Source organism: Ascidiella aspersa, chromosome 7 (assembly GCF_963924565.1).
Source record: "Ascidiella aspersa chromosome 7, kaAscAspe10.2, whole genome shotgun sequence".
Classification (NCBI taxonomy): Eukaryota; Metazoa; Chordata; class Ascidiacea; order Phlebobranchia; family Ascidiidae; genus Ascidiella; species Ascidiella aspersa.
In genome coordinates, this window is record NC_139453.1 from 13,927,712 (window position 1) to 13,939,784 (window position 12,073).

At 38.0% G+C, this 12,073-nt stretch overlaps 1 protein-coding gene across 1 annotated transcript; it reads right to left on the bottom strand.

Moving 5' to 3' along the window:
- Positions 1-1,815: 1,815 nt before the first annotated feature.
- Positions 1,816-6,655, bottom strand: LOC146137960 (hemocyanin 2-c chain-like). The gene is made up of 9 exons (XM_083394491.1): positions 6,607-6,655; positions 5,753-6,058; positions 5,073-5,231; positions 4,574-4,680; positions 4,053-4,194; positions 3,565-3,754; positions 2,765-2,894; positions 2,246-2,452; positions 1,816-2,157 (listed from the first exon to the last, which is right to left on the bottom strand). Exons 1-9 carry the CDS (start codon positions 6,653-6,655, stop codon positions 1,816-1,818), a joined length of 1,632 nt encoding a protein of 543 aa, XP_083250617.1.
- Positions 6,656-12,073: the final 5,418 nt, after the last annotated feature.

Sequence of the window (12,073 nt, forward strand, 5' to 3'; positions counted from 1 at the left end):
CTGAGAAAAAACAAAAGGCTAGCGTCTTGGCAGCTCGAAATTTTACCTATTCAATAATTCGGTCGTTAATCTCAGCGCTGGACTTAAAAAGATGGCTCACGTTTCGCAATGCTCCCAATTAATGGTTTGTTGCTGTTTGGGGCCAAATAGAAACGCCGCTCTATGCTCGCGTCCTTCCCATTCGCCCGACCGACTTGCAATTTCGAGGAAAACGAGAATGGTCTATTGGTGCGTTTGCCGGCCCAATACAATGGCGGCTCACTTGAACACCAACGACAGTGATCGGCGACCGGGGAAGAGGAATTGCCCTCAGAAAAAAATGAAATGCTGTTGACGACTTGTTAATAGTTTAGGATTGTCGTTTACATCATGCGGGAAAAAATTAAATTCCTGTTTTCGTAAAACAATTGGCAATTTACACGTTGATAAAATAGGTTAACCGTTATACAGTATCGTAATAACAACGGTTTAATACAACTGCGCAAATGGAAGACCTCTGAATTCGTTATGATGCTGTTAAACAGGCCTGAATGGTGTTTGTTTAGATTTTTAAATTTATATTTTTCAAAGCATTTCGGCTCTACTAAATCAGGGATAAACAACCTGAGAATAAAACCAACGTATAACATGTTTTAGAATATTGAGGTGTTTTAAAGTAGGTTTAGAATAGTTTCGCAAACAGTGTAAAGAGCAGTAGAGCTCAGGAGATAAACGGCGGTAAGATGCCAATTAGACAACCAATGAAACATAACACTGTTGTCGTTATTAGTTGTTTTTTAGTTAGGACCCAGTTAAGTCATTTGTAAAATAAGTTTTACAGAAAAAGAAAAAACTATTAAAATATGGTAAACACATATCAAAGTAATTGTTTTCCTTGCATAAATCGATATAAATAACCCCATTTAAAACAATGCTAAATAAAAACACTTAACTCAATGATTCAAGTTTAAGTCAAGTCATTTTCCTCAAAGGGCTAAACACTTTGAAACGTAATTTGCCCATCAATAAAGTCACCTCACTTTCTGGTTTAAGCCTGCGAAACACTACAAACGCTTGGTTGGCTGTACAAGGTTTTTTCCTAATAAAATGCTTTGTAAACGACATGACACATTTGGACAAGCTTACCAGGGCTGTTAACTTATTATGGCCAGAGTTACATTTCGTAACACGCATTTGTTTACCATTTGCGAGACACAAAGTTAGTATAGTCTAACTCACGTACATATATGGACTCAGTGTCAAGGTTCAACCACGCACACCGGTAAAACCTCTTTTGTTGTTAAAGTTAAACGGCCTGAGAAGAAATGCCAACATCAGCCTTTTTTGCAAACTCTTACATCTCTTTTACCTATTATGTACATTTCACGGTAATTTAACACACTGAAGCAATATGCCATTGAGCAGTGCTTTAATTGCCAAACTGGGGTCGGCCACGGCGTTTGACGCTCAATTTTACACACATGTTACACATATATACACACATAAACTTTAATTATCTTGACTTTCGCAACAAAAGTTTCAAAACTAATGCTTAAAGTAACTCACTACATTTCTCCAACTAATGCGTATAGAATCAAACAACGGGAAACGTTATGTTTACGGTAAGCGTTATGTTTACTACTACTGGTTCGCGAAAAGTTTAAATAAATTTAAGAGTTCACAGATAAAAAAGTTTAGTAGGTCCTGCCATATAGCAAGCATGGTCCATCGCAAGAATAACATTAATATGTATCGAATAAGCCGATGTAATCTTGTCTAACGGAAAAGTGCTCTTTGCGTAACAAGCGACAATCGGCAGCATTTTAAATCGTTCAACTAATTCTCACCCGGAATAGTACAACCGGAGTTCTTAAAGTAAGTGTTATCCACAGTTAGAGGTCCAAGATAGGGGGCGGATAGAGAACGAAACGGTGTCGTGTAGCCGTAGTGGCTGCTCTTCTGTCTATTCTTCCAGTCTTCAACCAAGCCATACCACGGGTCGCCGCTCAGATCCAGCGAGTCGTAGTCGTAGCCAAAGAGCTGCTTGGCGTAGAACGAGTTACGCACGGTCCACACTTTGTCGTTGAGGGTAACCGAGTTGGGGTTCATCGTTTTGTTGCAGAAGGGAGACAGCGGCCAGTCGAACGATTCCAAGTGATCCGGCGAAGTTTGGCCTGCCTGGATAGCGAAACGAGACAATTAAATCCCGAAAGCAAACCACACATTTTGAAAGGGTAAAAAGTCGCCAAGCGACAAAATCGTATACCTTTATATATGGGGCGACGAAACTGCTCGCAGTCCAATCCTGATCACCGACCTCCTCGTGTAGACTCTTGTACAGCACCAGAAGGCGATCGATCTGGCTGTGATGAAGCATGAAGAGTGGATCGAAGGCGGCGTAGGTGACCGTGGGCATTCCGTACGTGCAGAGAAATTCGAGTTCGTCGTGCCGCGAGCACATGCAATTGTGGATCTGCGGTGTGGAACAAGGACGGTGATTTGACTTGTGACTCAAAGTTTTTCCTTATTTTCAAATGCAGGATATGACATGACTTAAGGCATTTATACTGTTGACTTGACCTGAGGTAAACAAAAGTAACTCTTGCTGAGTTTGACGATAGAAACTGTTCTTTTATTGTTTAAAGTTGTAAATCGACCACGTGGCATATTGACTACATAAAATCAATTTAAGACTTTTTGCCGAAAGCTTCAGGTCAATTTCAGTTTTAATTTAAGCTGTTTACTATAACCGTACAATTAGGCACCATAAATAAAGTACTGTGACCTGGTTATGCGGAGATTCCATGCGAAATTCCCAGGCCGCGTATGTGGGAAGGTTATAGGCTCGAATCATGCCTCGTTGCAACTGATCATTCCACAGTAGACCCCTGAGATCAGGATACCTCATGGAATGCCTAAATAAACAGCATAATATTTATTGCCTCAGGAATAATAACCGAGAGTTTAGTTGCTTTATACTTTTTTTCCGGATGTGTTTTGAAAAAGTAGCAATATGATAAGTAATAACCTGTAGAAAAGTAGGGATGCCGGGATCGGGACTCAGGATTTGGCTGGCGTCGGACTCGGAACCCGAGATTTAAGTAAGACTTCATGTCCCGAGTCTAACGTGCGGTTGCCCAGTAGCAAGGTAAAACCTAAGGCCGTAAATCGTATAGATAAAATAGCGTAGGATGTAATATTTTGCACTCACGTTTTGATAGTGAGCGAGTTTTATGACATTATTATGAGCGTAATACTATCTATTCAAATCGCTTTGGTTAGATAGATGTGTCGAATACATTGCTGTGAGCCCAAGACGGACTCAGTACTGTTCTTAGTGGGTTTATTGGGCTTAAGTTGGACTTTGTTCCGACAGAATCGGGCTCGACATTATGTTCCAGGTGGGAGTCTGACGTGAGTTGTTCTAAACCGACTCAGAAGCAAACAGTTTTTTGGGAGCATAATGCATTAAAATACAGCACCTACAGTTTAGTGTTTTATCGAACCCCCAATTGGATGCTGGTTGAGCTTGACAAACTCTAGGTGAAACGTACTTGCTTAGTTGTTTTGACACAACAAACTTACGCTGTCTGGTTCAAGATTGGCTTGTGCGTTGTCATGATCGTGGTGTAAAATGGATTATTTACGTATTTGTTTATGATGGGATCAAACACTTCCGGATCGCGAAATAGCCTCGGAATATTTATCCAACCTCTTTCCGTCCAGTCCCAATACGGGAATCCCAGGGTTTTATTGTTTAGATATTTGCTCAGGCCTGAAACGTACAAACAACAAAATCAAAACAAAATCTTATTGACATAAATATAACGTAAGTCGTGTTTGTGCCGTTTGTGCAATTATTAATGTTGAGATTTTTGAATAAAGCAATGAAACCTGCAGTAGCCTATAGACCCCGATATAAAGTCTACAAAATTCGCATTTTTGCATTATAATCTGACAAATTTTAAAGCAACATAAAATATACTTAATAGTTTTTAACCGGGAAAATACAAATTGCATGGATACATGGTATAACCCTATTATACAGTTGAAAAAAAGTGTAGGCGACTGACCCATTTCTAAGTTGACCATGATCAGTCGATGCCAAAATGGAAATAAAGGATGACCATGCCAACTGCAGTGTCCGTGCGAATGTGTTTCTATGTGTTTGTACCAGGGACAGCGGTATGGCCATCCATGCCATTTCACAACATTCTAAAAAAGATTACGCATCATTGGAGAGTTTTTCATAGGTCTATGTATTTAATTGGACTTGAGAAATTTGCCGCATGCCACTCGATGTATTGTTACACAGATAGTGAAACATACTGTGTAAAGTACAACATTTGCAAACCCTTACACTTTGGGACACCAAACTATTTCATCTTTACAAAAAATGCACCATAAAATCCTCAAATATTTTAACAATACCAACGTTGCATTTTTTCGACTAATCCACTGTTTTTTTACCATGGGACGATTACTCTAGCTTTGTACAGACGTACTTATTGTTTTTATTTCATGATTATACACATCTTTGATTTTAGCGTCACTATAGTAACCATAATACAAGTGAACTACTTAAAAGCCTTACCATATAGCCGGCCGTTGAGTTGTCGGCTTTATATTTTGTGAAGGCTTGAATAAGGTCATGAACTTCTTCGTACGTAAGTGAGCGAATGTTTTTTCGTAACCTGTACGCTGTGCATAAAAACGACTGCTCCGTAAAATGACGTTGTAAAAAACGCTAATATAAGAAGCTTTGGGAGTAAAGGATTTCAACATGCTCAAATGTTGAGGTTTTTCCAAATACATATCCCCAATTTCGCGTCGATTTCTTGTTGAAATAGCTGAGGAGATATGCTATAAAACTCCAATCACTATTTTTGCCAATAGTTTGTATTTTAAATTGAATCGTGATATATAAGCATTAGAATAATCTTCGGTAAACAACCTTCGTTTCTCAGACATAGGACTTCGAAAGTTGCTTCCATTTTTAGGTATGTTGCGATACTTTAAATTTATTTTCAAACAACTGCGATTATCTACTTTTCTTAAACAAAGAATTGTTAAAACAAACCAAGCGCACGTACGTTTAATTACGCTGTCACAAGTTCTCGATTCACTCCCTGCACCGACGCACCGGCCGTTCTTGGTCACCTCCCCAAGCTTGCAGATTCTTTCCCTTCGTTGCAAACCACCCCAGTCGGAACGTATGCACGTCGACCAGCCGATCCAATCGCTCCAGGAAACTGGAAGAACAAAATTGTTTCACATTTTATCACCGGGAAAACTGCATATTCCATATGGTCTTATGTTTGATTTAACAAACATTTTTATATGGTCTATAAGTGAACCTGATGTATTCTTAAAAAGAACCTGTTCTATTCTTAGATCTATTTCTCATGGGCGTCGAAGTCAAGTTGTACACAGAAACAAAAAAGGTCTAACCCCATGACAGAACCCATTTACAAAAAAACATTACTTCTATTAGTATAAGAAAATCTATATTTATAGCAAACTGTTCAATTGGTCGTTAGCGTAAAAAATGTCCATAGGACTATAACGTTTTCTTTGTTAGTTTTGCAGTTCAATAAAGTAATCCTGTTCTGGTACTTAATCAAATTAACCCGGTGTGACATCAGTAATACGCATTTACATCGCCCCAATTTTCAATCAAAATAATTTGACAGCAGACACGTCAAAACAGGAAAATAGTTTACAGTTATTGTCATGCTGCAACTCCGTAACACGCACACGCACACACACTGACCTTGTAAGCAGTCCCCTCCGTTTGTACCAAGAGCGTATCCTCGCTTGCAAGTGCACACGCAACAACCGGGACCGGGCAACAGCAACACGCCTTGATTGCACTTTTTCGTGCAGCTCAGTCGCTCGGATTCGCAAGTGACGTCGCTTATCGTCGGCCGGCCGGTGGCGCTAAAGAATGACGTCGAATCGCCTGCTCGGAGCGGAATTGCTCGATCGAATAATTCTTGCGTATAAGCGCTCTGCCTGCTTTGATTTTCGTTCTGAAAGGTGCCGTAATACTGGACGTCCTGAGCCTTCACCTCGGCAACTTGATAAATTAAAGAAGGTTTATGTGATCGATAATATTTATTTTATAGGGTACAACCTCCATACGTGAGCAATCGAATTTCGCTATATACTACAATTCAATATTTTTTTTAAGTTCTTACTGTATATAAGCATGTTAAATTAGGAACTTTCTGAAGCAGCAACTTTCCTATTTCACACTATCATATTATTGGAGTCAGAGTACGAATTTATCCAAAATAAAGGTAACCAATTACTAACAATTTAGCCGCCTTATTCTTTATTAACGATGCCCAAGGATTAAAAGCATTGTGTGGTTATTGATTTATTTACGCAACAATGCAGCCTTTGCACCAATCATAATACGAGAAGGCTTATGTTTGTAAAGTTCAATGTTTATCGCACGCTGAAGTTTACGTTTATCGCACCCGGTTTATCTTCTACTTTATTTTAACTTGAATACTGTAGGTTTAATGCGATATGAGCGGTTTAAAATGCTTTGTAAGTCATTCGAAGTAACGTTGCAGCTACTCCTGCTATAGAACAACCAACAAGTGTTAATATACTTACTTTCTCTTTCTATATCCTTATTCAATTCGCCAAAAGCTGCGAAGAACATGATTGTAAAAAATAGGCATCCAGTCAGTTTTAACATTATGGCAAAGCCGGTTTAGCAAAAAGTTGACAGCTGCATATGATGCCGAAACAAACTTAAAAATAAAAAATACACTAATAGCAACTTTAGAAATTCGCCAGGAATCATAATCCAGGAAATATGGGATAACTTGAATTTTGGCTATATCTTAATACATCTCGAAATAACTTTTTATCAGAACAACTAAACTTTGCTTAAGGCTTAGATTAACATACCCCTGTTTCTGGGTTGGCAAAGCATTTTGGCGACACAGCGAGCAATCATAAGCACTCATTTATGCTACTATACTTAAACCTACGAAACATACGCGTATGGTAATTGAACCGACAAGTTTACTTCCTATTTGCCAAGTAAACGTAGAATTTCGTTGAAAAAAAGCAAGGATTGCACCTAAACGTTAGGCATTCGTTGCGGATGCACATCGTTTACTAAACTAACCAAATCAAAAAGGTAAAACGTGAAACGGACAATTCCGACACTATGTTGTTTCGCTTGAGCCACATTTCTCCAGTAATTCTGGTGTATTGAAAGACACAAGTTGTCCAGCCATTTTAGCCTTTGATTTATTATCCAACGTTTTATCTCATAATATTGGGACCCGCAGGCCACTAATGCCCTATGTGCATTGTTAAACTAACATGCTCGATACAAAAGTTTAATTGGCGTGGGTTAGTATCACCGTAAATGCAAACGCGGATTCGGTTGGTTGGTGATGGAATGTCATTCCACATTACATGTGTGATTTGTCTTATTGTTGTGGACTAAAGATTTTACCTTTTCTTTCCCTTTATTGATATATAAGTCTCGGTTGCTTACTAAGTCTTAATATTTGTTTGCGTAGCTGCGTTTTTTCGTGCCAGAGTTCTTTCTATTTAATTCAAAATCACAGAAGAATGTAATATTTTCGGTTCTTAGACGTAAAAAACGTTTTATTGGACAATGCGGGCAGTTTAACTGAGTATTAAACATATTGCATTATACGGAAGCTAACAGCTGATTCTTGAGTGACGACTTTCTCAAGGGACGTTAGTCTGCTTCTCCAACTCTGGAGAAACTCAATAAACCAGCAAACCACTTGAGTATCAGGCTGCTGTATCAGGAGTTGTCATTGATGGCGGGAGATCAATAACAACCTAGATAATTATTTTAAAAATGTTCCTAAATGTTCTAGGCGAGCGGTGCTCAACCTGTGGGCCATGGCTCACTGGTGGGCCATGGAAGCTTTTTAGGTGGGCCACAGACAAATTTAAAAAAGCTAGATTTATTGAAGAATTTAGTTTCATTTGTGTAACTATACCTAGTGTTTACAGGGATTTGTGGTTTGGAATGTAAATGAAACGTAAATTTATTGTTCAGAAGCAAGTACCTCACTAATGCACAGTTGAATAAATAAAATAATCTGTTTTGATATATGTTCCGCTATTTTTTGTTCTAAACTTTTTTTATAGTTTGTTTTTTCATAAAAAAATTATTGGGCCACAAAATTTATGTGCAATGAAAATGGGTCACGAAAGAAAAAAGGTTGAGAACCACTGTTCTAGGCATACATCATAGATTTCCATCCAATCATTTTAAAACAATAGGGAATCCACGACACTATAGTAACGTATTACATTTGTTACTTGGCGCCATTATGGGCTCTACCCTTACAGACTTACACACATTAAAGTTGAGCATGTATAACAAAGATTTTTGGCTTTTCAGGGCGGTCCTGATGAACAGAATTTGTCCGAAATGAAATGCATATTGCTCCAATTACTCAAAAGACGATGTGAATATATCGCATTCTCCGTAAAGGTCAAAGCTGGCCTTCCTTTCTTTTCACTAAAATTAGTTATATGGACCCAAAGACACATTAAAAAAATAGTATTAGAAACGTTTTTAAACCTTTTTCCATAAATCTTAGATCCGTGTGACCAATAACGCCGTGCCTATCATATGTTGCTTTCCACTTTCTATGCTTTAATTGGCTATTATATTTTTCTTATTACACATATTTTCAACCCATTTCAACTGTTACAATCTTACCATAAATGCAGTTTGTTGTTTTTACTGATTGCCGTCGGATTATTTTCCGTTTATCATAAACAAACTTATTATATGCGTTATTATGATTTGCAGAGGTTGTCATTCATTTTTAGATCAATCCCGAGCGTTTTCTCTATTATATTTTATTAAAGTTAAACTGGTACACCAAAACGATTTTCCGAGAAATCTATCGGTTTTACCGTTGTTTCAATGCAAGCAGAAATTAACGTAAACACATTAATTGTGGCAGATTCGCATATAAAAAGGCGCTATGGCAATAAACGATGTATCGCGTTGTCTGGGGGTTCGCCGTAAACTATTTGACGAAGACAAACTTCATCAGAAATAAGCAATATGAACTAAACGTTTAGCAGTATAAAACGAGAAAAGTCAACCGCCAGTCTAACTTTTATGTTTATGTGGCTTTTGCTGCAGTAAACCAGTCGTGTTTAAAACGTCACCGTTACACTTTTTAATTGATAATAATAATTTAAGCATAGTTTCAGTCAAACTATGTCTAATAAAAAAGAATGGACGCCTAAACGGTAACTCTAGCATTTGAATTATTTAGTTAAAGCAATTTGTTGCGCTTGTGCGAATCTATAACACCTTTTTAATATATAGCTATTATATTGTAAGTATCACCAACAGAAAGTTTAACTAGATAAATGCAAACTACAATGCTTTATTTTTAGGCATTGTGTAAACTTTTTACATGGTTTAATTGCCGGAAGAGAGATGTTGGTTCTACTCTCTAAATCTGAACAACTTGTAAGCCATCTTGAAGAATTTTTTTTTTATCAAAAATTCAAACATTCATACACAAGTGGATGAAGCAGGCAATGGAGCTAAAGTTGTTTCTCGATTGCTTCCTTTTATAGGTCATTTGGTAGAGCGAGAGTCCCGATAAAATGGAGGAAGTGAGCAACCATCTCATAAAACTTTTATTGCCCATCTGAAATAAAAACATGATCATTTTCACCACCTATTAAAGCTTTACTATTAACAATTTTCTGGAAACGGCCAGGGCTACATATATTCAGTATTAATTGATATTGTCTTGCAGCAACCAGGCGAAGGTTAGCTACAAGAAGTGTATTTTCTCGTAGCTACTCAGAAGGGCTAATTTTATTAAACTATCTCTACCACAAAAGGTTTAAACAGTAATAACATTTGTTGTTTTTATACAAAACCGACAATAACACGCAGGACCGGCATTTTATGGCTGCCCAATAGTGGTCTATCCTGATTTTGAAGTTATATGGGCTTCTACACGTGACTTTGAGTGTTCGCATTTGCCACATTCTGTCGCTTTAAATGATTGAAACAATACTAGAAAGTATGGTGCCCGTGAAATCAGAAAATAACATCCTTCTTTCCATGTTGCAACAAATCGCATTTCTGTAGGGGTTCGCTGTAGTTCACCGTTACATGCAAAAAGGGCGTAGAAAAGTCTGTTACAGGTTGACGCGCCAGGTGGAGAAGAGCGTTATTTTCTTAGCAGAACTCGCACGGACCTTTGCGGAAGTTTACTTTCACGTGCGCAATCAGTAGGTTGCTGTTTGGTTAGGAAACAGCGTTGGTGGGATCCGGGTCAAACCACAACGCGGTGCGTATACAATGTTGTTTTTGTTTAGGTATATGCCAAGCAACTCCGCTGTGCAGCCGCGTCGTTCTCAAAACCGTGTTTAACAAAAAACGCAACAGCGCTGTGAAAACAGTTTAGTTAAAGGGAAAAGTTTTTCCTGGCAATTAAACAAAACGCGGTTTTTGGGTGGAAACAACTTTAAAATCTGTTTCCGCGACTGACATCACGTCACAATTTTTTTCAAGCAACTATATAGTGTCTGCTAAATCATTTCTCACGACCACTAAATTTCATGCGAACGACAATCGTCAGCGGGACTACAAAGTAAAACCTATTCAATCCAATATTGTCTACTCTATATACCCTGTTTTGTAACGTGGGATATCTTTTGAAAGCAGACTAATAAAAACACAGTTTACGTATTGTGCAATCGATTTTTGCAATTAAATTATGTTGTCTGGTCACTTTAATATAAGAATATTCTCGAAAATCAATGAAAGATGCCCTATGCTTGCAAAGCACAGGTCTTTTGAGTTTATTTGTTTATAAAGCTTCCAGGTGCCTTATCAAAATTAACACTAAGAAGGCTTTCTTAAAACTCGGAAACTGAATGGCCTACGTGTGCAGAAGTTTCGAACGAGCGGATCTACCACATCCGGGTATAAACGAAAAATAAACGTAAGAGGAAAATATGTCCCGCGGAAACTCGTCGAAACCACTTCACTACGGTTTGTACAACAAGGAAGCGCTGATTTCATTTTACTATTATTGCTTTCTACACAGCACCAACCCTCAGAGCGAACCGATCGCAGCAAACTTGACGTTTGCCATTCCAATTTCTATCAAAACGTCTATGGTTAGTTCCTTTGTATCCCCTCAGTATAACGAATACGCACTGGATCAATGGGCAAGATTCCAAGAAAAATCAAGCTGTTTCCGAATATGCGGTATAAACGATCAAAACCCCGCCACACTGGCACCCATTTACGTGATCAAGTTTTTCCAGAGCATCTAAACTTGTTCTACGAATAGCGATTATGGAGTGTTTATCGTGAACCCTACAAGTTAAAACCGGTCGACAGCAAAACTTCAATGCAGTAGCAATTCAAACATGACCTAGTCAAATGTACCCGCATAAAGTAATGCATGTACAATTATATTTTTAGATATATGTTAAGAAAAAACACCTTTCTTTGAACAGCAGACTTTCAAGAGTTTAAGGAAGTAGAAGGTAGGACTATGCCTGTGTAGGTTAAAAGTAACGTAAACAATTTTAACTATTTATGCTGCTTAGCGTAGGCAATGTGTTCCGCAGGAATGTTATTTTATTCCTATTTGGTACGCTATTTTATAGTTAAGCTACGTTTATTGGAAACCCAAGCTGTTTTAATCTATCTATGCTAATGCGCCGGCGACGTGCCATGGTATTCTATAAAACATTTTTTTTGTTTTTGTTTTTGTCAGATCCGATTACAGAGGCCCATCGGTATTTTTGTATTCGTGTTATGCTAGGTATAATGGATAATGCCTTATCAGCAAGGGTTTTCGACTCGGCAGAGCGTTTTTCTACAACCAAAAATACAGAAGCCTACATTTTAACTTAGCTAAAATCAGTGGTTCCCAACCAGGGTACGTGAGAAGTTCCCAGGGGGGTCGCGAGTGCACTGAAAATTAATACAAGGTTTTAAATCTGTGACAATAACATGTTCTAATTGAAACATATACGTTTCTGTTAAAAAGCACTAATTGAATATACAATGTAAATT